The 26,014-nt window shown below is 31.5% G+C and overlaps 13 protein-coding genes across 13 annotated transcripts; 6 read left to right on the forward strand and 7 right to left on the reverse strand.

Annotated features, from left to right (window-relative positions):
• Positions 1–669: 669 nt before the first annotated feature.
• On the forward strand, positions 670–1,849 carry DFA_04701 (uncharacterized protein; the record flags this gene model as incomplete). The annotated part of the gene is made up of 3 exons (XM_004360365.1): positions 670–952; positions 1,057–1,152; positions 1,236–1,849. The coding sequence occupies 3 exons, from the start codon at positions 670–672 to the stop codon at positions 1,847–1,849; spliced, it is 993 nt and encodes a 330-aa protein (XP_004360422.1).
• A 331-nt stretch (positions 1,850–2,180) lies between these two features.
• DFA_04702 (uncharacterized protein) lies at positions 2,181–2,625 on the forward strand (the record flags this gene model as incomplete). Its single annotated transcript, XM_004360366.1, has 3 exons — positions 2,181–2,265; positions 2,393–2,488; positions 2,570–2,625. 3 exons carry the CDS (start codon positions 2,181–2,183, stop codon positions 2,623–2,625), a joined length of 237 nt encoding a protein of 78 aa, XP_004360423.1.
• A 291-nt stretch (positions 2,626–2,916) lies between these two features.
• On the reverse strand, positions 2,917–6,898 carry DFA_04703 (uncharacterized protein; the record flags this gene model as incomplete). Its single annotated transcript, XM_004360367.1, has 6 exons — positions 2,917–4,686; positions 4,751–4,977; positions 5,046–5,100; positions 5,421–5,912; positions 5,983–6,391; positions 6,807–6,898. The coding sequence occupies 6 exons, from the start codon at positions 6,896–6,898 to the stop codon at positions 2,917–2,919; spliced, it is 3,045 nt and encodes a 1,014-aa protein (XP_004360424.1).
• A 658-nt stretch (positions 6,899–7,556) lies between these two features.
• Positions 7,557–8,683, forward strand: galE (UDP-glucose 4-epimerase; the record flags this gene model as incomplete). Its single annotated transcript, XM_004360368.1, has 2 exons — positions 7,557–8,311; positions 8,401–8,683. 2 exons carry the CDS (start codon positions 7,557–7,559, stop codon positions 8,681–8,683), a joined length of 1,038 nt encoding a protein of 345 aa, XP_004360425.1.
• A 390-nt stretch (positions 8,684–9,073) lies between these two features.
• Positions 9,074–9,711, reverse strand: arrJ (ADP-ribosylation like factor; the record flags this gene model as incomplete). Its single annotated transcript, XM_004360369.1, has 2 exons — positions 9,074–9,446; positions 9,533–9,711. The coding sequence occupies 2 exons, from the start codon at positions 9,709–9,711 to the stop codon at positions 9,074–9,076; spliced, it is 552 nt and encodes a 183-aa protein (XP_004360426.1).
• Positions 9,712–11,211: 1,500 nt separating this feature from the next.
• On the forward strand, positions 11,212–12,375 carry DFA_04706 (uncharacterized protein; the record flags this gene model as incomplete). The annotated part of the gene is made up of 3 exons (XM_004360370.1): positions 11,212–11,318; positions 11,401–11,695; positions 11,767–12,375. 3 exons carry the CDS (start codon positions 11,212–11,214, stop codon positions 12,373–12,375), a joined length of 1,011 nt encoding a protein of 336 aa, XP_004360427.1.
• A 234-nt stretch (positions 12,376–12,609) lies between these two features.
• Positions 12,610–14,910, reverse strand: sun1 (SUN domain-containing protein 1; the record flags this gene model as incomplete). Its single annotated transcript, XM_004360371.1, has 5 exons — positions 12,610–12,741; positions 12,804–13,384; positions 13,473–13,958; positions 14,024–14,219; positions 14,299–14,910. 5 exons carry the CDS (start codon positions 14,908–14,910, stop codon positions 12,610–12,612), a joined length of 2,007 nt encoding a protein of 668 aa, XP_004360428.1.
• A 449-nt stretch (positions 14,911–15,359) lies between these two features.
• On the reverse strand, positions 15,360–16,028 carry DFA_04708 (uncharacterized protein; the record flags this gene model as incomplete). The annotated part of the gene is made up of 2 exons (XM_004360372.1): positions 15,360–15,517; positions 15,950–16,028. 2 exons carry the CDS (start codon positions 16,026–16,028, stop codon positions 15,360–15,362), a joined length of 237 nt encoding a protein of 78 aa, XP_004360429.1.
• Positions 16,029–16,178: 150 nt separating this feature from the next.
• On the reverse strand, positions 16,179–18,021 carry DFA_04709 (uncharacterized protein; the record flags this gene model as incomplete). The annotated part of the gene is made up of 6 exons (XM_004360373.1): positions 16,179–16,199; positions 16,426–16,774; positions 16,847–17,246; positions 17,354–17,680; positions 17,747–17,899; positions 17,952–18,021. The coding sequence occupies 6 exons, from the start codon at positions 18,019–18,021 to the stop codon at positions 16,179–16,181; spliced, it is 1,320 nt and encodes a 439-aa protein (XP_004360430.1).
• A 792-nt stretch (positions 18,022–18,813) lies between these two features.
• Positions 18,814–19,695, forward strand: rdiA (Rho GDP-dissociation inhibitor; the record flags this gene model as incomplete). Its single annotated transcript, XM_004360374.1, has 3 exons — positions 18,814–18,949; positions 19,086–19,322; positions 19,481–19,695. The coding sequence occupies 3 exons, from the start codon at positions 18,814–18,816 to the stop codon at positions 19,693–19,695; spliced, it is 588 nt and encodes a 195-aa protein (XP_004360431.1).
• Positions 19,696–20,054: 359 nt separating this feature from the next.
• Positions 20,055–21,278, reverse strand: DFA_04711 (uncharacterized protein; the record flags this gene model as incomplete). The annotated part of the gene is made up of 3 exons (XM_004360375.1): positions 20,055–20,730; positions 20,919–21,034; positions 21,093–21,278. 3 exons carry the CDS (start codon positions 21,276–21,278, stop codon positions 20,055–20,057), a joined length of 978 nt encoding a protein of 325 aa, XP_004360432.1.
• Positions 21,279–23,156: 1,878 nt separating this feature from the next.
• On the forward strand, positions 23,157–24,516 carry cdc123 (cell division cycle protein; the record flags this gene model as incomplete). Its single annotated transcript, XM_004360376.1, has 4 exons — positions 23,157–23,788; positions 23,860–24,116; positions 24,201–24,446; positions 24,512–24,516. The coding sequence occupies 4 exons, from the start codon at positions 23,157–23,159 to the stop codon at positions 24,514–24,516; spliced, it is 1,140 nt and encodes a 379-aa protein (XP_004360433.1).
• Positions 24,517–24,567: 51 nt separating this feature from the next.
• Positions 24,568–25,917, reverse strand: DFA_04713 (histidine acid phosphatase family protein; the record flags this gene model as incomplete). The annotated part of the gene is made up of 1 exon (XM_004360377.1): positions 24,568–25,917. One exon carries the CDS (start codon positions 25,915–25,917, stop codon positions 24,568–24,570), a length of 1,350 nt encoding a protein of 449 aa, XP_004360434.1.
• Positions 25,918–26,014: the final 97 nt, after the last annotated feature.

Raw genomic sequence — 26,014 nt, forward strand, 5'->3', positions numbered from 1 at the left:
CTTTCTTTTTTGAAATAAATACAAATGTGCTTTAATATTCTTTTTCTCTAAAAGGAATTCAAAAAGTCAAAGTAGTTGGGTACATGGTAATGGTTGTACCTAGATATATATAAATATATAAACTTGTTGTCCAGGTCTGCCTTTATCATTTTTAATCACCACAAATCGGATAAACTAAACGTCTGGACAACATAGTATTTTATTAATTAAGTTTTGTCAAAAGGTGGTCTTTCCTTTTATGGTCCTCAAAAACAATTTGAAATGTATTGAGAATGTTCCTTCCTTGGTGAGTCTATGATCACGTCGAGCCCACGAAACATAAACGAGGAGTTGACATTTTAATGTTGTTGGAAAAAGTTCATTCAAAATTAATTTAAATAACTATTTCCATAAAAAGGATCTGTTGAAGTGGTTTGGAAAAAAGAAAAAAAAAAAAAGATTTTGATTTTAAATTAAATAAATATTAAATTCAAAATCCACCTAATTTCACTTTCGAGGAGAACCGATTATATCATAAAGTCTCTCTTTTAAATATATATATATATATAAACAGTGACAACAACAATAATAATAATACCAACAACATTAAAATATATATTTTAGAGAATAAAAAATAATAACTAAACCAAAATAATTTGTACTATTAAAATTAAACAGACAGAATATAAAATGACAACCACAAATCACAGTAATGATTTTTTGTATAAGACTACCATTAATGATATGTTGAATACAGAAAATGACTATTGGAGAGCTAAAAGAGAGAGACATATTATAAGTGTCCCACATGACCAAACCCTAGCAGAGACTGTCAAAATACTATCGAAAAACAAGATTCTTTCCATCCCAGTAATGGATGAACAAAATGATTTCTTGGGTTTTGTAGATATGATTGATATTGTCTATTTTATTTTAGGTCATTATTTAGAGGATAAAGAAATTCATGGTAGAGGTAAATAATTCAACTAATATTAATATTTCATATGTTTTTTGAATTTTGTTAAATTAATTAATTATTTCAATTTCTATAATATTATTTATTTATCTTCATTTTAGGAGCAAGTATAAATTGGAATGCATTATGTTTTGATATTGATACAGTTATCCAAAGAGGAAGAGGAATTGGTATGGTACCAATTAAATCTTTAATTAGTATGTAGTTTTAAAAAAACATTCTTCTTTCTTTTCCATATCTTTAAATTAAAGATTGATATTAATATTATCTTTCTTATTAGATCAATCTAAAATGGATTTATTCATTCCAGTTGATGGTACTGGATCTCTTCACCAATTATTAAAAGAAGTATTTAAAAAGAATATTCATAGAGTGATTGTAGTGAATGAAGATGCTTCGCCAAGTGGCTTGATTAGTCAGACTGATATGCTCAAGTTCCTTACCACCCACAATTCATTCCTTGGAGACATGTTGAGTAAATCACTTTGTGATTTGAATCTCATCAACAAGAAGGTTGTCACTATGCCAAGTGATAAGATTTCATTGTTTGGATACTACCTCATGCTTCAAAACGAAACCTATGGAGTTGCCGTCGTCGACCAAGACAAAGAGATCATTGGAGATATTTCAATTGCCGATCTTAGAGGCATTGAACCACAACAACTATCCAACCTTTTACAACCAGCCGCCGAGTTTTGCAACAAGGAACCAATTACATGTACCAGTGATTCATCATTAATAGGATTAATGCAAAAAATGGTTGATCATAAAGCACATCGTGTTTGGGTGGTCGAATCAAATGCATGTGAGAAACCAATTGGTATGGTTTCCATTGCTGATCTCATGGAATTCTTTTCACATTTTAAAATAGACCATAATAATAACAATATTTAACAAACAACATAAATATAAATATATATATATATAAATAATACATCTTAATTAGTAGTAGTAATACTAATTCAAACAAAGAAACAAACAAACAAACAAACAAATAAATACCCTTTTTGTAAAATACTTTTTTTTTAATATCAAAGATTACTTTCTTGAGTTTTGCGTGAAGTGAGTCACAAGGTTTGAAGATTAACCCTTAATTGAGTCGGTCCGATAATAATAGAGAGGAGGAGAGAATAGATTAGTTATTAGTTTATATACATATATATAGCAAGCAACAAGCATATAATAGTAGTAGAACAAACTAAACTCTAATCAACATATATATACAATGTTCTCATTATTTGGATTCTTAAAGTCATTGTTACTCTTTACAAATGCTTTAGCAATCTTGAATGAAAGATTCTTAAATAAAAGTAAGTAAGCTCTTACTTTACTATACAGCTAGTCAACAAACATGATGAATGATAGATAGGTTATCTGTAGCAGATCACATGATTTGAACATATCATATCAACTTACTTTTTCTATTTCTATTTATAGTTGGATGGAGTGTAAGAAATGATCAACCAATGGACTATGACTCTTTCAAATACAAATGTGTTACCCTTTTATACAACTTGCGATTCTTTTTCAGATGTAAGTAACATACCAACAATCACAATGATATCATTTCTCTTACAATTAATCGTTTGAATCATCATCATCATCTACTTTTAGTACCATTGGTTTGTTTTAATAGTATAGTTATTGTATTCTTACTCATATTTGGTTAAACTTTTGATAACTCGAGAATATTCTTCAAACAACCCGATATAATTATATTGTGTACATAAATAATAATAATAATAGTATTAGATTCAAGATTGATGGATCGACCAGAAAGCAAGATGAAACATAACGCAATAAATCATACATTGATTTTGGATTCGAACTTTATCAATCTTTTAACAACAACAACAACAAACAAGTCACTACTACTACTACTACAATGGATTGATTTGGATAATTATAATTATATTATATTATATACAAAAATATGATTCAGATGATTTATTATTTTAAATTTAACTTTCATTATCAATTTCTAAACGAATAGATTTAATAATTGAACGTTCTTCAATGTCATCATTCATGGTAACAGATGGTTTCGAGTCGATAGCCTTTAGATTCTTTTTAACGCGGTCTTGGAGTGGTTCCAACTTTGTGATCGATGTCTTGATGGACGATATATGAAACTTTTTGATGAATTTACCTTCCTTTTCTAGATCGGTGAGTTGATCACGTTTCGAATAGAGGAGGGTATTGCAATCGACAAGTAGTTGTTGGTACTCTGCAAACAATCTAGTTTTTCTTTCCTCGTCACTAATACCAACCAGTTCTTGTGGATAATCTTGTTGGTGGTGGTGTTGATCAGAAGTGGGTGGAAGGGGAGGACTAGTACTTCCATTTGATTTAGATCCACCATTTGGTGATGAGGAAAAGTCAGGTATTGAAAGGTTTCTTCGTGAAAATAAGGATGATAATGTGTTGGTGACACCACCCTTGGATGGAGATGGAGGGACTGATAGTGATGCACCACCACTATTACCACTATTTGAATGATTTCCATTACTAGATGGATGTAATTGTTGTAATTGTTCCTCTAATTTAATACGAACTTTTCTTTCACCTTCCAAAGTTTTCATTAATTCATCAACTTTTACTTCTAATTCACTCGTAGTAGAGTTACCAACCATACCAATACCAACTCCACCACCATTACTATGACCATTTAATTGCTGTTGCATTTCCTTTTTAAATGATTCAAATTCAATTCTATCCAATTTTAATTGTTGATTTTGTTTTTCTAATCTTTCTTCCCATTCTTTGAGATATTGTTTTTCAGATGAAGATGAAGAGTCTGGATGAATAACATTTACAATAGTAGTGGTTTGTTCATCACTATCACTATTTTCACCAACTATAATTGATTTCTCTTCCATTGAATGAATGTCAACTTCATTACTACCATTATTATTACTATTATTCTTTTGTAATTGTTGTTGTAATTGATTTTCTAAATCCAATTTAATTGATTTAAATAACTTCTTTTCTCTATTCCATTCATCTTCAATCGTGGCATTTGTTTCTTTTTCGCGATCTAGTAGTTTGGTGACTTGATCTTTTTCCAAATCCTTTTTTTGTAATTGTTGTTTGAGCCTGCTAACCTCTGTCTCTAGGTCCGAGGCCTTTGTCTTTTCAGTTTTGAGGTCATGTTCAAAAGTAGCTCGTTGTTTTTTGATTGCCGTTGTATCTTCTTCTATTTTCTCACGATTCGATTGTTCTCTTTCAAATAGAGTCTTGTATTCATTCAATTCATCCTCTACCGCCTTCTTTTCCAGTTTTTCTTTTTCCAATTGTGATTTGAGGTCGTCTTGTGATGTCCGAGACTGATCTTTAATGTCTTTTGCCATTTTTGTTTCTCGATCGATACGTTCCTCCAATTCTTGTGCGCGCTTTTCCAAACCGACTGCATATTGTTCAGCCTCTATACGTTTCTTGCTCTCTTCACCCTTTATCTTTTCATATTTTGAACGTTCCGTTTCATAGTGTGACACCTTTGCCACCAAATCCTTATTCTCTTTGGTCAATGAATCTATATTCTTGTCACGATCAGCTACACTTCCAGCCATCTCTTGTAACTCTTTTAACTTTTCCTCCAGTTCCTTCTTTTCCATTTTCAGCGTATCAATGATTAAATCCAATTCTTGACATTTCTTTTTACTCTCTATCAATTCTTGATTACAACTTTCAAAATCAACCTTTAATTTAGATAATTCATTTTCAATTTCGCCCTAAATACAAATTAAATAGTTAGCATTATTATATAAAAAACTATTATTAAATTTAACATCTTACAAATGATGCATGTTTATCTTCAGATTTCTTAATAGTCTCTTCTAATTCCTTTTTCATTCGATTGTATTTGGTTTCAGCCTTTTCTCTTGCAGTCAGTGCAGCATTTAATTGTGTATTGGTTAGTTTCTTGTCTTCTTTAAGTGTCAATAAATCATCCAACAATGATTTATTTATCGATTTTACTGAACTTATTATATCCTCTAATTGTTTAACTGATGCCATGATTGCTGATATTAATTATATTTCTTAAACTAGAGAAAGAGAAGAGTTGTTCTTTTTACTATAGTTTTGATACAACAATGATGATGATGATGACGGTTGATCACATGAATGAATTGAAAATACTCTGACTATTATATATTATTATATGTTATGTAGTATCAGATCACACCCAGTTTGTTTGTTTGTTTGTCTCTCACGAGCTGAGAAACACACCACTTTCACACATGTTTGATTAAAGTTCATAATAAAATTCAATTTAATTTAATTAAATTTAATTTTGGTTTGATGAACTATGAATCGTGAATGATGGATCAAACATGGATGTTGTGGGTGTATACATAACATATATATGTTATATATGTTATAGGTTGAATTTATTTATTTATTTATTAATTAATTATATGAGTTGGGTCAGTTCAGTGTGAACCTACCTTCTACTCTACATTACTTTAACTTCTTTCTTTATAGGTGGAAAAGTAAAAGAAGGAATATTGAGTGAAGCATAGATATCAAAGAGTGCCAATAAACTTGGACATGCTTGTTTGATAGAGATTGTAGTCAATGTGGCATTGGATATTTCTGGGTCTACTTCAATCTTGTCGTAGACGGTTTGTGCAAATGATTGATATTGTCGAGTATAGAGTTTGGTGTTTAGGATATCGGTTTCATTGTCATCGTATAAAAAGAATCGTCCTTCTACTCGTTGTTCAATCAACTCTACCGGTGTCTTGCAATAGACCACCGAGAAACGATGATCTTTTGGTTGTCCAGTCAAGTACTTTTTGATTTCTTTTAATGTTTCTTCTACCTTTTCTTGATCAACAATATTATCATTATTCTTTTGTAATTCATCTATATCTTTTTTCTCCAAAGAATAAATCATTGAACTAATTGGTGATCTATGAACAAATAAGAAATCATTCTTTAACTTTTCTTTTTTCTAAAATATATAAACACTATTGTTAGTAATTGTATCAATCAATTGAATTACTGTCTATCCTATCTCTTACAGTTATAATATTATCAATTGATTGTTTAATTGTTTCATTCCATTTTAATTGAATATCCAAAGGTGAAGAAGAAAGAGATGATTGATTCTTGTAATAATTGAAAAAAGGTAATGAAAGAGTAGAATAACCAAGTTTGTTGATTCGTTCCAAGAGTTGTGTCTTTCCAGCACCACTTGGTCCTTCTAGAAAGACAATGTGAGGTAGTCCTAGATCAACAGTCTCTTTATGATAGTTTATCAATGCATCGTTTGGTTTGAACCATTCTCTTTCTACACTTTCATTTTGTTCTCTACCTTGATGTGATTGAATTCCTCCTCCTGATGTTGATGAATAATATCCAAAAGAAGAACCAAATTGACTTGATCTAACAGTAGTAGAGGTCAATGATAACAATCTACTCTTTGTAAGTCTTTGAATAAACATTTTAGTATTCCCATCTCTTCATCCCTCTCCCTCCCTCTTTGATCATTTTTTCAAACAAAAGAGTATTAAAATAAATTAACCATTTTTAAAAAAAGAATAGTCTAGTTTTTAATCATTCATCCAAAGAACAATCAAGATCTTAATACAATGGATATTATAAGCTAAGCATTATTGACATACACATACACAACGAATAGAGTGTGGTGTGTTTGAAAATATATCTCTCAATCTATTCGCAAAAAACAACAATGGTGTGTGTGGTATACTAGTAGTGTGAAGACATATATTTCAATATTCTTTCTTGTGTGTGGCAATGAGAGACAGAAGTAATTATAACAGAATTGGTAAAGAGAGGGAGAAAGAAATGAAATACAGATATGTTAACATAACACCCAACTTACAATATCAATGAATGTTCATCCTCTACTCTGTTGTGTGGTTTGGTTGGTGGTGCTGTATAGAAACTAAAGCTAAAGTTCTTAAACATTGACATTGTTTACAAATTGTTGAACACGATGCAATGACAAACGAACACTAGTGTGGTGGTGGTGTGTTGGTGAACAACATATAATAATATGGAGTGGTTGCATTGGACAACTATGAGAATTCTAACGATGCTCCTTTTCAATAACTATGGATAATGCCTGTTCAACATCTACTACTCTGCTCTGCTACTCTTGGATTTGCACACTCCTATTTGGGTCGACTATAAATATCTCTTCCTTTCAACACTTATTATCACATCAAAAGTAAATTAAATCATATTTTACCCGATTAGATAATTAACTAACCAACAAAAAAAAAACCAAAAACAAACAAACTAGTTTAAATATATATTTATAAAAAAAAGGTATGAAAAGAATCAATTAAAAAATATTAATATAATATAATATAATATTATATTGTTTGTCATCATCATCAGAAACTTGCCAGTGGTAATTTTAAATTTTATTATTATTTTAATATTATTTTAATATATTTGGAAATGATAATTACCAAAACTAGTTTTATGATGACTACTGAGGGAGTAGTCAGTTGACACCAACAAACTTACTATTTTTAATTTTTTTTTATACTAATATTTTATTTCTTTTATTATCTTTTCTCTCTCTCTATTTTGATGATATTTATAGAATTAATAATTATTAAAAATGGAACCAATCGATGATTATGTATTAGTTACAGGTGGAGCCGGATATATTGGCAGTCATACAGTGATTGAAATGATTAATGCTGGATATACTCCCATCATCATTGACAATCTCTCCAACTCGTCGAGGGAGAGTTTGAAGCGTGTCGAACAAATCACCAAGAAACATATCGAGTTCCACGAATGCGATATCCTCGACGAAAAAGGACTGGAAGAGATCTTTGAGACGCGTCCCATCACCAAGGTAATCCATTTTGCCGGTCTCAAAGCTGTTGGTGAGTCGTCGTCTGTGCCACTCAAGTACTATGAGAACAACATCACTGGCACCCTCGTCCTACTCAAGGTGATGAACAAGTTTAATTGCAAAAACATTGTCTTTTCCTCGTCGGCCACTGTCTATGGAGATGCCAAGACCGTTCCCATCCAAGAAGACTCACCACTATCTGCCACCAATCCGTACGGCAAGACCAAGTTATACATCGAGGAGATTCTCAGAGACCTCAGTTTCAGTGACCCCCAATGGAACTGTATTCTCTTGCGTTACTTTAATCCAGTCGGTGCTCATCCAAGTGGTTTGATCGGTGAAGATCCAAGAGACATTCCCAACAACCTCATGCCATACATCACCCAAACTGCCATTGGCAAGAGAAAAATCCTCAGCATCTTTGGTAATGACTACAATACTCCAGATGGTACTGGTGTTCGTGACTATATTCATGTAGTTGATCTTGCAAAAGGTCATATTGCTGCTTTAAAGTATGTAAAAAAATAATATTAAATATTAAATAATAATATTTATTTCAATGATCATTGTTCTAACCTTTTTTTTTTGTTTTTATATTTAGTCATATAGCCAAAAAACCAAGAATGGTAGCATACAATTTGGGTACAGGTCGTGGATATTCTGTATTGGAGATGATCGATGCTATTGAAAAGGCATCTGGTAAAACGGTACCATACCAAGTTGTAGAGAGAAGAAAGGGAGATGTTGGAAACTCTTATGCCGATGCTTCCAAAGCATTTACTGAATTGGGTTGGAAAGCAACTTACAATCAATTGGATATGTGTGCTCATGCTTGGAAATGGCAATCTGAAAATCCAAATGGTTATAGTCCATTAGAACAATAATAATAATAATATATAATAATATATAATAATAATAATATATAGTCATATTATTTATCTATATCAACACATTCTATTATTGTTAATCAATAATAGATTTTGAAATACTACTACTACTCACTCTTTTAGCCAACAACAAAACAAAAAAACAAAAAAAAAATCATATAAAATTAATAATATATCATTACTAATACCCAACCAAACCAAATTATTTAAAATTGAATAATAAAAACACAATTGTAAACTCTTAAAATACATATAAAAATATATATTGTTTATCTCTTCCAGTTTTAGATTGAAAAGATATTGTATTTCTTTTGAATCTTTGTAAAAGAGGGAAATTAATTATTTATATGTACAAGTTTATTTTATTATTAAATATTATTATTATTATTATTTTGGTTGTTGATTTTTAAGAGTATTATTTAACCAATCCAAACCTTCATAAATACCATCACCTCTAGTAGCAACTGTTGGTTGCATATACCATTTTCTTTTAAGACTATGTAATCCCAATTGATCGGTTAATTGTGCCACTGATAGTGCATTTGGATCATCCATCTTATTGGCCATAATAAGTAACACTGAATCTCTCAATTCATCATCGTTGATAGCATTCATCAACTCTTCTTTTGCCTCTTCTACTCTTTCTCTATCAGCTGAATCAACGACAAATATAACAGCCGATGTTCCAGAATAATAATGTCTCCACAATGGTCTAATTTTGTGTTGACCTCCAACATCCCAAACTGTAAAGTTGATATTTCTATAGAAAATAAATAGAATATAGAATTAGTAAATGCTGAAAATCATGAAATGATGATAGATAATATTAAATAGATTTATACGTACTTGAATTCTACAGATTCAACATTGAAACCAATAGTAGGTATAGTAGTAACGACTTCACCAAGTTTTAAACGGTATAGTAGTGTTGTCTTTCCAGCTGCATCTAAACCGATCATCAATATACGATATTGTTTTCCTTTTCCAATACCAAAGTTTGATAATAATGATAAGATTAATCCCATTGTTTGATTGATTTAGTAAATGTATATATTTGTTGGTTGTATTGTTGTTGTTGGTTGCTTTAGTATAATTATATATATGTATGTATATTGATTGTATTGAATGATTTGATGATATTATCGATCAAACATGTTGATTATTTATAGTTGCTGTTGTTGTGCTTTATGATCGAGTCACTAAGAAAGGGGTGAGGAGATCTTCCCCATTTCACCATTCTCAACTCTACACTACATGAATGTTTGATTGCTGACTGTTAAACTATGACTCGAAATTCACCGAAACTTAATGACTCACAGTAAAAAAATTGAAGGAAATTTTGATGAATATAAGCCCTTTAATCTAAAAATAATACTAATACTGTAAATAGACATGTTATCTATCATTAGTTCTATTACTTCTATTATACGAAGTATCAATAATATCAACCAGCCACTTAAAAAAGTGTGAAGATGCAAAAATTGAGGATGGACAATGTGCTCATGCTTGGAAATAGGAATCTTAAAAATAATAATAATAATATCGGGTCATATTAATTTATATATATCTTCAACACCTATACTTTATTGTCTAACTTAATAATTTCTAACAACCCAAAAAAAAAAAGAATCATCGTCATTAATAATATCATTCATAACAACTAATACCAAACCAAACCAGAATATAACAATTTTAATATAATTGTAAACTTTTAATACTAGTATATCACCACATCCACATATTTTATCTAAAAATATACATTTTTAAAAATATATATATGTTTATGTTCTATTTTTGTACATTGACCAATCAAATGTATTCGTGTTCCAAAGGTCAACAAAGTATAGTCACCTTTTCAATTCATCATCACCACTACTTGTGGATATTATATGCTTTTCAATCTTTTATCGTTGATCATCATTAGATGCAACATTCAGGTTACATGTATGTTTTTGGTAACATGACACGATAATATTAATATTATTGGTTGCTACCTTCTTTTGTTTGAGTTCGCAACCACAAGTGTAAACAGTAGCCATAAATGTGTATATACAAAAAAAAAAAAAAGAACCCCCTTGTTAAAATAATCAACTAATAATTCATAAATTATCTCTATCTCTATCTCTATCTATCTTGTCTGATAATAATGTAGGTAGAGGTGGGGGAAATTAAAAAAACTATTAATAATATTATTATTATTATTATATCTAATTGGGTGAGTAATGTGTCTAAACAGAGAGAGAGAGAGAGAGAGTATGCATACCAATAATTTCAAGAGTAATTACTAAAAATGAAAATACATATTTGTGGTTGTTGAGGTTGTGGTGGTGGTGGGTGAGTGCAACAACAACAACAACAATGTATATTTTTAATCCTGACTTGTACGATTGGATAAAAAAATCTTTTGTCCCTATGGAAAAACAATATATAAATAAAACCCATCAAATTCCATTGATTTCCATTTCCATTTTAATTCAAACCATAGTTTAGTTAAATACCGATAAATAATAATAATAATAACAATAATGAAACTTATTATCTTTTTCATAGTTTGTTTCTTGACCATTCAATTATCTTTTGGTCGTTGTCCACTTCCAGATGCCAAAGATGAAGGTGCTGAATGTAATACAGAGTAAGAACAAAAAAGAGATAAAAAAGAATACATTAAAAAATAATTGTTGGTTACTAATCAAATTTGATTTGATTGAATGTAGTCGAGAATGTATACATCCATTATTTTGTTTGAATGGAGTTTGTACAAAACAACCAAGAACCGATTCAAAATGTACCAACCAAACTGATTGTTCACCGGCCATTACCGGTATGAGCTGTATCGCTGCCAAATGTGTTGTCACCTCAATGAATGGTGAAAGATGTGACAGATATCAATGTAATTCATTGGCACAATGCAACGAAGGTTATTGTGGTGATGCCAAATGTTTCCAACAATCTGATTGTGGTTACAATTCCTATTGTAACAAGGATACTCAATTATGTGAAAAAACAAATGTAAATAGAAACCAAAAAGAGAGTACTCTAAAGTAATGTTCCTAACTCTAACTTTTTTTTTTTTTGTTTAGGTAACATGTGAAAGTGATTCAAATTGTGGATTTGGAGGAGTATGTTCAAATGGAACTTGTCATTTAAGATATGCAGGTAGTCTTGGAGAAAAATGTTTAAAGTCTGAACAATGCAATATCTTTGCAGGATACATGTGTGATCCAATCGGCAAGAAATGTGTAAAGAGTGAAGCCTATGGAAAGACTTGTTATGTCGACGGTGAATGTAATGGTGGTATGTGTCGTTGCAACAAGGACAATGAAGATCAATGCTATGGATATGCTGGAGCCATCACAGACAGTCATTGCTTTAGACAACACCAAGCCATCCAACGTTGTATCGAGGACAATAGATGTAATCGTATGTTGCCATTCACATGTGACAGATGTTATCCCAAATACATTTGTTTCCTCTCTACTTGCTTTGCCGATAAGCTCTTTGACCCACGTTACAAACTCGAAGCCGAAAAATGTAGTACCGTCATCTCTGAAGCTGGATCTTTTGAAGATCTCCCACCAGGTGACAAAGCAGATACTGCAACTGGAGGATCAGGTTCGAATGATTCCTCCATGTTGGTCATTCCAATGACTCTCTTGTTAATATCCCATGTATTGACATTATTCATTTAAATTGTATAAATAAACTTTGAAAAAAAACTTACTTGTATCTAGATCAACTTTGTAAAAAACCAAGATTGTTGTTGGGGAAAAAATAAATAAATTTTGTATATTGTGTCTGTGTATTTAATAATTATTATTAGATGATTATTATTATTAATGAATGCCATTGTGATGGGGTGGTCGCTAGGTTGTGTTCTAAGAGAGGATAAAATTATTATTCTTTTTTTTTTCTTTTTGTTGTTTTTAAAAAGTTAATCTTGGATCATTATAATCTCCTGATAATAATCCATGTACACGAATTCTATATAAACATGTATATTTATAACCATAATTTGATAATATTTTAATTACTACATCACTATAAACTTGTTCATTCTATTAAAAATATAAATATCAATCTCTTTTTAATTATTTCCTCTCTCTTTATCTTTTCTTACATCAAAATTAAAAGTTTGTAAATGTCTATTCTTATGAATATCATATTTAAAGGTAGCAAGTGATACACCAGTATCGGTACTATTCTTGAGACCAAGAATTTCAAATTCCTGAGGGGAACTTTCAGAGTGATAGGTAATCTTGGAGTTTGGATGTTCAATCGAGACGGAACGGACAATGATGGGAGCAGACAAGTGAATACCAATAGTACCATTATTACCTGGGAATGCCCAACAATCACCAATATTTCGAATTGGTTCCAAAATGGTTTCGGGTGGATTGAGTCTAGGTACTGGACGCAACCATGCAGTAGCAATATCCAACCATGAAACATCATCGTTTTGGTAGGTTTGAGTGATGGGATAATGCTCAAGATCATAAGCAATACTTCCACCAGATACCCACAATGCAAAATCTGCTCTTCCAGTCTTGTCACTACTGTATTTCTCGAGTGCATCATCAATCAAAAGTTGAGTTTGTTCCAATGCTGTCAATCCCTTTGAAATTGAAATAAAATCTGGATTCTTTTCCATAATCTCTCTAAATGATTGAATTTGTTCTGTTGCTTTTTTTGAAATCAATACTAAATAAATAAATAAATAAATAAATAAATAAATAAATAAATATTAATAACAAAATATATATATACACGTCTATTATTATTTACATACATAATTTCTCTCTTTCAGTAGTTTGTTGATGATCTAATGATTGAACGATAATATTTAATCTACTATTGGCATTTTCTTCAAAAGCCAATAAAAGTTTTTGAAGTTGATCTTGACCAGATTTACCAATATCACCTTGGGATTGTTTCATTGCTTCTTGAAGTTTGTTGACTGCCGATGTGATGAGGGTATGAATCTCTTCCTTTTCAGTTTTACCGTGTTTTGTCAAATCACCCATGATTCGATTGACATGTGAATCCAATTGTGCTTTGTAAATCTCCAACAATTCCTTTGGATCGTTGGATGAACGTGTTTGAATCAATTCTGTTAATTCCTCTCTCATTGTATCGACCAAAGTATTGATCAATTGATTCTCCTTTTTTTGTTCCAACTTTAATTTCTCACTTTCCGTCATTGTCGTACTAATCAATTCAGTTTTAATTATTCCAAGTTTATTATCAAACTTGTTTTCCATTTTACTTTCATGTTCTAAAAAGAAATAAATAAAAAATTAATATTTATATTGGATATATTTCTATTATTTGTTTGTTTACCTTTGATATATTTATGAAGAATTTGAATGACTGCTTGTTCATCTACACCAGTTTGATGATGATTTGTCATGTTGATTGGGAATGATGACTTGTAAAATAAAACATAAACCAATACCAATACCAAAACAGAAACAAGTGTAACCCATCCAATCACCTTTGATTTCTTTTCAACATGTCCTTTATTTTGATGATTCATCTAAGAAAACAATAATTATTATTAATAAGTAAATCATTCTTTTATGTATTTCTTCTTCTTCGTCTTCTTTTATACATACATCTACTGGTGAATGAACCTTTGTTGATAATGTAACATTAATCCACATTAGACAACGAGATATTAAATTAAATACATATACAAATGGATATGATATAGTATCAAACATTCTCATAACCAATGATCTTTGTTTTTGATGATGATGACGCTGATGAACAGCTCCTGTATTTCCACCAACTCCTCCAGTTGCTTTTACTTTTGCTTGTGTAGGCTTTGCATCTGCAGCAGCTGATGCCTTGAAACTATTACCACCTCCACCACCATTCATTGAAAAGTCTATTCCATTATTATGTTGATGTTGAGAGACTACGTTGCTTCTTGTTGTAGTAGTTGTTCTTTGTTGTTGTTTGTTTATTGTTGTATTGTTGTTTAATACACTTGAAGAGGAGGAGGAGTGGGTAGGCGGGAACAATGCAGTTGTGGTTGTACTCGAAGTACCTCCATCATCAAAGTCATATGATGTATTGTTGTTGTTGTAGGCTGGGCTGCTTTCATCCTCATCATCTGTACTTGAGAAACCATACTTGGCGACACGTGATGTAGCCGGTGTAAAAGTAGCTCTTTTTCGATGAGGTGATTTCTGTTGTCCGTATGTTGGTTTATATGTTGACATGACTATTATACTTTATAATATAAGTATGACCCTATATATATATATATGTACAAACTAAACTAAATACTATATTATATATCTGTCTCTTTCTCTTTAAAGATAAAATAAAGATGTTCAAACCCGCACCCACCTGCGAACATCAAAAGATTAAAAAAAGGAGCCAAAAATTGATTTAAAATAATGAGACTGTTAGAATATTATTTCTGTGTGGGTTAGCAAAGAGATAGTCAGATTAATAAATTTATTATTAGAGTATTAATCTAGATTTCCAATTATATATTATTATTAATATTTTGGTACTAGTAGTAGTAGTAGTAGTTTTATTGATGATTTATTTACAGTCGATTTTTGGGGAGGTTGGGTAGGTAATAAATTATTGTATTATATTTAGTTATTATTATAGTTTTGAGAATATTGTAGTTGTATAGTTTTTTGATATATTTGTTGATTTAATAAAACATTAAAGAATAAAGTAATTGTCTACCAGTTTTACGATAGAATTGATCGAGTATCTTGTCCATTGAATCCTCCCAATTGTCATTGTCGTCGATGATGTTGATGAGTTGAAGGGCATGTTGAGCACCTCCGACAGCCTCTTCGTGTGTATCTTTTACGTGTAGATTGATGATGTGTACGGGTTGCATAGGTTCGACAATATCGCGATGTGAAATGTCATCGAGCACCATATCAAAGACACGTTGGTCAAATGTAAATACAATGTCAAAGCGTGCCTTTGTCTCTTCTTGCCACTTTTCAGGTGCTAGTTTGACACGCTTGTTTCGTTCCAACATGTTGAGTATACCATTCTGTGTGTACAGTTGTTGGTCTTGTTGTTTGAGACTGTCGTAGATGGTCGAGTAGGGTGTGCCAAACGAGAATATGTTGGGACGGTCTATCGACGGACCAGGCAATTTGCAATTAGAACTCGTACCAAACGATCGTATGTTCTTGAACCCCTTTTGTAGAAAGAGGTTATGTGCTTCTAAACTTCTGTTTTGGTTTGATGCACATACCATCGCTAATCTCTTTTGTCCTTTACCATGAAATGGAAGTGTAAAGGATGCTGTTGTCGTTACTACTACTGCTGGTGGTGATGATAATGGAGGTGAAATACTCATCGTCGTAGTCTATCTCCTATCTCCTATCTCTCTATCTCTCTCTTTCAAGCAACAACTTTAACTAACCTATGACCGATCACATTAGCAGTAAAAAACAAATTAATAATAAAAATAAAATGATTAATTTAATTTTTTAAAAAGGAAGGTTGATTAATCATCATCATCCAAAAACTATTTAAAATAGTTTAGTTGGGTCAGACATGATTAATAGAGTTTTTATTTATTTATTTTTGTAATTATTTGTTTGTATAAATTATTTGAAAAGATTATTTGTTTTTTTTAAATTATCAAAACTCAAAAGAAAGAATAATGAAATAATAATAATAGAAATAGATAGATCAACATTGACAAGACGAACAAATGATTAAAATTAATAATCTGAACCTCTGGATAATACTTCTTTACAAGTTGGACGTAATAAAAGAGTATGTTCAAATTGAGCAGTGTAAGAACCTTTTACATCGACAAGTGGTGGAATTGGATCAATTAGACCAAGATCACATAGGTTTTTAAGAGCCATAATATGTTTATCCTCACCTGATTGGTCCAGCCATCTTCTGGCAAAACATAGAGTTCCATAGTTTTTTGAAATGTGATGATACAATTGCTTGGATCTTGCTAAACGAATGGTGGCATGTGGTGCATTCTTTACCTTCATGTAATGACTACATTCCAAGTCTTCATACACAACACCCTTACCAGTACTACCAAATGTTTCAATTGCATAAAATTCATTCTCTTCCATTCTATAAAAGTTAAAGAAGAAGAGTAAGTTTAATGTTATGGTTGTGCGATTTAAATATCTTGATTATACATACTTTACAGATTCAGTACTACCTTTAACAATTGGGACTGATTTTCCAGCATGAATATCGTATTGAGCAATATTGTGACCACATAGATTACGAATTGGTTTGATTTGATGTACTTTTCCATCCAATTCAATTTCATGTGATTCCATAACCTCTTGGATGGCTGCACCAATGTCACATAGTCTGACATCGATACCTGCCTCTCTAATACCTGTATTGGTTGCTTCCTTGACTGCTAATCTCAGTGGATCAAACTTTGGATTAAAATTGACAGTAAAAGCAGAATCGATAATACGTCCATTGACATGTGTACCAATATCAACCTTTAAAACATCGTCATACTTTAATACTATCTTGTCACCTGTATTTGGTGAATAATGTGCAGCAATATTATTAATTGATAAACCTTAAAAAAAAAAAAAAAAACAATAACAAAAAACAAAAAAAGATAATTAGTATTATTTATAAAAAGTTGGTTAAATATATAAATATATAGAAAAAAAAGTATCATACCAGTTGGAAATGCAACACCTGCATTTAATGGATTTAATCCATTTGCTTCTACCAAAGTTTTGGTAGCAGTTTCCAAACTTTCAACCAAGTTTAATAATGTAACACCTGGTTTGACCATTCCCTGAACAAATGAACGGACCTGTTTGTGAACTTCTGCGGCTCTACGGACATCATTGATAGTATCATAGAATAGTTTTTCCTGATCTCTAAGCTCTGCACTTGTAGTACGATAAGAATGTTGATCCTTGTACTCACATATTTCTCCATGTGGATAGACACCATTTGGATAAAACTTTGATACTGGAATAGTTGGTGGCGTAGTTTGTACTATGAAAGAAAAAAATGTTAGGTATATTTATATAGATTGTTCAACTTTTGTCTAGATTCTCTTACCTAATCCAGGAACAGGTGCATCTGCAGTTGGTAATTCTCCAGATGCTGTCACACCTACTTGTAGAGATGGAGTACTAGTTTTCTTTTTCTTTTTTTTCTTTTTCTTCTTTTTCTCTGATTCACCATTTACACCATTCTCTAGATTGATTGCTACTTTAAACATGAATTAATACAAATTATTCTTCTTTTTTTATTGTCAAAATACTCTTACCTTGTTCATCCTCCTCTTCCAACTGTTCTGGTTGGACAATAGGCATTGTCTTTTCAATTGTCATCATATTTGTAAGAAAATAATATAAAAAGATCGATTCTTGTTGTTGGTATAAAATACAACTATTTATAAATTTTTTTTTTTATAGTTTTAATTTAATTGTTGGGGTATAAATATATACTTGCTGATTAATGATTAGTTGTATGGTGTGTTAACCTTTGTAAAAAAGTGTACAATCAATCATTAGTTCCAACCAAAGTTGTTCCATCATTCCAACTTGCCAAACAGGAAACAAAACTTTATCCAAACAATTAATCTTGCTCGTTCTACGGCGTTTTCAGACCATGGTAAAAATTATTTTTTAAAAACATTCCATCGGCGGAGTGACCAAGTCGAACTACGATAGTAGAAAACTGAACTACTTGTGTGTGCTACCAACCAATCATACAATTGATTTCATTGAATTTTTTTTCTCCCCAACAATTTTTTTTTCAAAGGAGATATTTTTGGAGCTCCAAGATTAATTGTTTGGATAAAGTTTTGTTCTGTACATAACAAACATTATTTGTTTACTCTTTTGAAGTCTCCTGACAACAAATAATATTTCTTTTTACTTAATGTATGTACAGTCATATGTAGGAGGGAGAGGAAACTACTGTTCTTTGTTTCATTGTGAAGAGTGACCACCTAATTGAACCACAGCCAAATATCATGAAAATTTTTTTTTGCAAGATTATTTTAATTTTTATTTTTTTTTTTTGAACCTACTCCTTTCCCTGCTCCCTTGCCTCACAATTAATATCATTTTCATCTCTGCTAACTGTATTATTTATTTAAAGATTACATAGAAAACATAATGTCAGACGACGAATCCGTTCCACAATACAAGGCCTCAAAGCCAGTTTCAATCGATCAATTGAAATCTCAAGATGCTGAAGATGAATCACTCCGTAAATACAAGGAAGCCTTACTTGGTCAATCCGTTGCTGGTCGTAAGTACACAGATACAGATACAGATACAGATAGAAAAGGATAGATAGAAAGAAAAGAAGATTAAAGACAACAATAGATTATTAATCAACTTGTTCAATCAATCAATCAATAATAATCTATATATATCAATTATAGCAAAGGATGATCCAAGAAGAGTAGTTGTACAAGACATGACTGTCATTTTTGAAGACCGTCCCGGAGGTAACATCACCTATCCACTCAACACCAAGGAAGCTGTTGAACAAATGAAAAAGGAACCATTTGTCCTCAGAGAAGGTTGCAAGTACAAGATCAAGATTAGTTTCAAGGTTCAACACGAAATCGTCTCTGGTCTCTTACAAATCAATACTGTCTACAGAAAGGGAATCAAGTGTAAGTACAAACAAATAAGTAGTAGTAGAGAATAAAGAGATAGAGATGATGCTAGCATTGAATGAGTCAATGGATTTTTTTATTTGAAACACACACTAATTGATTTTTTTTTTTACCCACCCACCTCTTCCCTTATTATTACTTTACTTTTTGATTAGTCGGAACTGAAAAGACCATGTTAGGTTCATTTGCTCCACAAGCTGCTTTCCATGAAGTTACCGTCCCAAGAAACGACTGGAATGAAGCTCCATCTGGACTTTTGGCCAGAGGTTCATACACTGCCAAGATTGATTTCGTCGACGATGACAAGCAAAACCATTTGTCCATTGAATACGCTTTCGCCATCAAGAGCGATTGGTCTTCAAAGGAGTAAATCTTTTAAATTAAAGGTGATACTTGCTTAATGGTTTTGTGTATCAATAATAATAATGCTTTGTTGTAAAATCTATATATATATATTTTAATTGAAACAAAAAAAAAAAAAAAAAAAAAAGAGTATTACCTTTGGAAAAAGAAAAGAATAAAACCTTTGAAACAAAAATTGTATTAAATAATAACCAAAAAAAAGACAAATAGATAAAGATAATAATATTATTTATATTTATAATTAATTATTGTTGATGTTATTTATTTGGGGGAGTTGTGGAGTTTTTGTTTGTTTTCTATTTACAAAATAAATATGTTTAAATATTATTTATATTATTGATATTATTATTATTCTATTTCTATTGTTTAGCCATTTACAATATCAACAGATGGACCAAATTGAACACCTTTGGGTTTGGAAGATGATGAAACCTTTCTTCCAGTTTTGATAATGGATGGGGAAGATGATTTGTGGTGATCCATGATTTCATTTTGTATGAGTTCCAAATTTCTATCCATTGATTCGGTATTGTCGAGCGATGAGTTTAATGGTCTACGTTTGGTTGCCAGTGGCATTGAATCATCATAGGTGTGTGTCAATTGACGGTGTCCAGATTTTGGTGATTGTTGAGCTGTTGGGATGAAGGTAGTAGAGGTGGTGCTAGTTGGAGTTGAAGTTGGTGAATAAGAATACATGAGATTATCATTATTCTCAACTGTCTTGTTTCTAGCCAAATACTTTGTTCTTGGTGACAATACAAATTCAGATTGTGACTTTACAAGTGGATGGTGAGATGATACTGGTTTCTTTGGTAATGCCATATCATTTGCATTGTTGTTGTTGGATTGTTTCTTTGGAATAAATGCAGGGGCATTGGTGTTGGACGATGGAATCGACGACATGCTACCAGATGTGATCATTGTTTTTCTTGCATGTTGGTTGTAAGTTCCTCTTGGTGGTACCAATTGTGGATCACTTGGATCACATTCTCTAACTACCATTAATGATGCTTTAATATTATCGGATACATAATCACATAATCTTAATAAATGGAAAAAAATAAAGTTTTGATATTTCATGAGGTTAGTGGATGAAATTAGAATAGTATGGGATGATGGAATTATAATAATCATATAATAATTTAATCTCTTTATCTCTCTCGATCAAACGTGAATGAGAATTGAATTAAAAATGGTTAGTAAATTCCCTATCAAATGTTAGATACTCACTTTTTAACTCTACTATTGTGTGGGCACATTACAATAACATCAATCTTTAATTGTTTAACCTTTTCCTTTAAAAATTCTCTTGTTGATCCCATTTCCATAAATACTAAACTTTTAATCTAAAAATAAAAAATTAATAAATGGTATATAATTATTGTTCTTTTTTCTTTTACAAACCTTTCTCTTGTCTAATAATTTACCAAAATATTTCATTGCTTCGTGGGCATCATTTCCTTGGCCACCTCGGTTATATGTTACTTTGGTCAAGAGAATGATCCAGTCATTTTCACTAACCATTCTCATTGCCCTGTAAAAAGCAGAGTATGATTCTTCTTGATCATCGATATAAACTAAAAATTTCATTGTTCTTATTATTTTTTTTACTATAATTATTATTATTATTATTATTATTTATCTGTTTTAAATTATTTATTTATTGGTTGGTTTTATATATTATTATTATCTCTAATCTTTTTAAATATTTAAAATTCTAAAGGATTGAAAGAAGGGGAGCTGGGTTGATATACTCTTTTTTTTTTTAGAAAGTATTTGACAGTTGAAAATTTAAATTAAAAGAAAAAAAAAAAAAATCTAATCTAATTATGATAATATTCTAAATAGATGACTATCTCTCTTACTTTAACCCTTTGAGTCGTTGTTGGATTATCTTTTACTCTTGTTCAGGATGCTTTAACCTCCTTTTTTTCTTTTGTAAAAATTTAATTTAATTTTTTTCGATTTTTTGTTTCCAAATTTGGTAATATTATTTGCGACCCATAGTAGTTGTAGATGTCTAGAGTCATATTCTTCCAAAGGTTCTCTCAATTGTGTGAACTCTGTTTTTACTAAATATGGTACCTATGGTCTCTAGATGGTGGGTGCTGTGTCCTTTGAAATGTGTTGAGAGCCATGCAAACCATTCAACACCATACTTAAAGTAGAACATGTGAACATCAAGCTTGACTTGTAGTTTTAGAGAGTTATTGGTTTTATCTTTTTAAATTAATTGTAGGGTTGAGTTTTTGTTTGGTCAGACGTACAATCTAAGATTTTGCGGTCCCGATTGATAATTCTCTACATGCTTTCCTTGAGAGTTCGTTTGTCATCATGAATAGAAAGTATTACTTGGTAGTAATCCTCTCTATTGAAAAAACTAATTTTTAAAACCTACCTATGAAAAGTTATTAGTATACATATTTAGGACAAGAGCTTATGGGTTGACTCGTCTATCTATCTCTAGGTCAGCTGGTCGACTAGTTTTCTTCCTTGCCCAATAGTTTTCGTTTTGTAAGTGAGGGCCCGCACTCCCTTGGCGCGCGTTTTTGTTCTATATATATCTGAAGATCACTCACTGCTCAACAGAGCGAGTAAAAACAAAAATAAAATACTAGACACCAATATTTTCCGATCAGATAATTAATATTAAATAATACTATAATATAACCTTTATTATTCCTATGTTTTGGAACGATGGTACCAATAGTTCCTAAAAAGACAAAGAAATTTATATGTTTCAAATCGATTTGTTTTGACGACCAAGAGTATGATTGGATATTTCCAGGATGTCAAGTATCGTTTAAATTTCTTACCCGACTGATCACTTGAAAACAACAATTCGGTGGTGCTCATGAACTATTATGATAGTTGTTGTGCTCGTTTTTAGTATGTACTGTTGATTTATCTGTTATATGTGTCACTCCCATGCCGCCTCAAAGTCGGTGCCATCCGCACCCTGGCCAGCCACGGCCATGATCAGTTCCTGCACTTCCAGCGTATTCAGCTCGTTGTACCCCAAGAAAATAACAAACGAGAAAAAAATCGATTTTTGGAGGTGGCTCGATTGCCAAATGAAAAAACGAACGACTGACGAATCAACCCATAAGCGCTTGTCCTAAATATGTATACTAATAAACTTTTCACAGGTAGGTTTTAAAAATTAGTTTTTTCAATAGAGAGGATTACTACCAAGTAATACTTTCTATTCATGATGACAAACGAACTCTCAAGGAAAGCATGTAGAGAATTATCAATCGGGACCGCAAAATCTTAGATTGTACGTCTGACCAAACAAAAACTCAACCCTATAATTAATTTAAAAAGATACAACACAAACATTGAGATAAATAGAATGAAATGAGCCATGTGAGGTCCGTTTTCGTTGTTAAAAACCGAGTTCACAACAAATTACTTTTATTCATTATTTTCACAAACAAAGATAAAAGAAGAAGAAGAAGAAGAAGAATGGGTAAAATAAATTATCAACAAGGATGGACCAACCCTCAAAGTAATAACGATAAGTACTTTGAAAACAAGTTAAAGTGTTCGTTTGAACAATGGTATAGAGTATTCAAGAACAATACATTCTCGAGTATTGTTATACCTCTACCAAAGATATTCATCGATTATCTCAACTCTGATCACTTTACAATGTCAGAGGAATCATTCCCAGAGTTTCGTACAGAAGATAATGGAGAGGATGATGAAGAATGGTCATCTACCACACCATCTGACATGTCCACAAAATTAGATAAAAGATATTATCAATCATATGATAGTGAAAGTGAAAGTGAAAGCGACAACGAACAAGACGAGGACGATGAAGATGAAGATGAAAAAGAAAAAGATAACAATAATAATAATAATAACAACAAAACAAATAGAAAGATAAGTGAAAAAGATTTCCCAGAGTTAATCAAAGAGATTGAAGATGCAATTGCAAAGTTGGGAGGTGAAGTAGTACCAAAACTCAATTGGTCTTCACCAAAGGATGCAACTTGGATGAACATTCATTCAAGTTTAAAGTGTCTAACACCAACCGATGTTTTATTACTTTTAAAGAGTTCTGATTTCATAAATCATGATTTATGTCAATTGTATGTAATACTAGAAATATCCTTAAAATAATTATAACTAATCTCTTTATTAATATTCAATGTTTATTTAGTCAAATTGAAAAGGATCAAGAGGAAATATTAAAAGATGATTCAATTTCACCTTTTACATTGGTACTTAGAAAATATCATAATCTATTTCATTCAATGGAGTTTAGATGTTTTGTAAAGAATAATCAATTGATTGCAATTAGTCAAAGAGATACTTCTACCTATTATAAATTCCTTCAAGAAAAGAAACAACATTTACAAGATTTAATACAACAATTTTTCAATACCATTGTAAAAGATAAATTTGATGATATTAATTGTATGTTTTAACATTTATATATATATATATATATATATGAAATGGTAGATCATTAATATTTAATTGGTTTTATTTATTTTTTAGATACTTTTGATGTATATATAACAAGAGATGATAAAGTATATTTAATGGATTTTAATCCAATTCATCCATCAACTGATGCTTTATTATTTGATTGGGAGGAATTATTTGAAGAATTAATGGAAGAAAAAGAAGAAAAAGAAACTAATAATAATAATAATAATCAAAATAATAATAATAATAATAATACATTGGAATTTAGAATAATTGAAAATAATGAAGGAATTAAACCAAATTTAGCAATGACAAGTAGATTACCAAAAGATTTAGTTGATCAATCAAATGGATCGGCAATTGATGAAATGTTACAAAAGTTTAGAGATCAACAATTACAAGGCAAATAAATACAGAATTCTGTGTTTCGTTTATTTTATAATTTAGCATTTTGAATGGCAACATTAAATCTCTTTTTCTCTTCATCTGTGATTTTACATTGTTCAGTGTAATTGGTTGGAATGAGTGAATCACAAATCTCTCTAAATCTACCAAGTGGACACATATTATCAACTTCTTGGTCATTACAATCCTCCATATGTAATACTTTTTGATTATAAATGATTTTAACAAATTGTTTGTCATCGTCCTTGGAACCAACAACTGTCTTTTTTTCCTTTTCCTTTTCCACCTTTTCTGATTCCTTTTCATATAATAAGAATTCCAAAGTTGAAGCAGTTTCTGGATGCTTGTTATCATCATACATTTTAAAAGCTACTAATAGACTGGCGAGGGTAGAGTCGTGAGCAGAGTAGAGAGCAAATTTGAGTGGATGGACCGATTTTTCATTGTTGGCCTTGGCAAACATTTGACGTGAAAGGTCGCCTACAAAACGGCCAATACCGAGCACAGACATGTCGGGGAACAGTCCCATCGACTTGTACTCTTTGGCAGCTTCGAGATACATACGCTCGACGACTTGTTGTGTGAATCCACGTGGCAGTGGAAGACCGTGGTTCTTGAAGCAGTCAAAGCTGTTGACCAAGCCGGCATAACTGCGCCAGCCTTGGAGATAAAATGGTGCATCGTCATCCTTGGCATCGTCAAAGATAGCTTGAACACGTTGATTAAACTTGGCCAACTCGCTCTTTTTCTGGTCGTTCAACACGACTGGATGCTTGGGTAGGAGTGACTTTAAAAAGCTAAATCGTTGACATGACCCGCGAGGATACATATTTTCGATGGGTTCTGGACGTATCTCAAACGTCGATGATCTGGGAGACCGCTCGTTCGACTCGGCAAACGAACCACCATAGAGACCGTGCATGAGTGATCGTGCCGACGAGATGGTTCGTTCGCGATCCGAAGACCGGATGTAAATCTCTGATGGCGTGTATTGTGGTGAGAGGAACTGGAGACGGTCGATAAGCAGAGTATGGTATGCTCGACCGACATTGATGAGATCCTTGGTGCCAAACACAGTCAACTGACCCTTGGCACAAGTCGGCTTCTCGGTATGATCGCTGATCAAGTTTTCAATGTTGTTGCAACTCCACATCTCTAGTGGATACCTAGTACTCTCTGGTGTACGTCTACCATGACGTGTAATCACCTGCATAAACTTGAGATGGTATCCATTTGGTTGATACTCTTTGAATGGTGTATGAATGGGTCTTGCATCTCTAAACACCGATGTCTCTGATTGTTCTTTATATTTTTTTATTTTCTCTCCAATATTTGGTTTCTTCTTTACACCATTATTGTCACTATTACTTTCTCCTGCCATATATATATCTATACTCTATCTATACTCTGTAATCTTTAAACAAATAGTAATATAATAAATTGCAGTGATTGATTGAAAATGAATGAAAAAGAGAAGA

Source organism: Cavenderia fasciculata (assembly GCF_000203815.1).
Source record: "Cavenderia fasciculata unplaced genomic scaffold Scf_Dfasci-G-o-33e01.r1-3, whole genome shotgun sequence".
In the NCBI taxonomy this organism is placed as follows: Eukaryota; Evosea; class Eumycetozoa; order Acytosteliales; family Cavenderiaceae; genus Cavenderia; species Cavenderia fasciculata.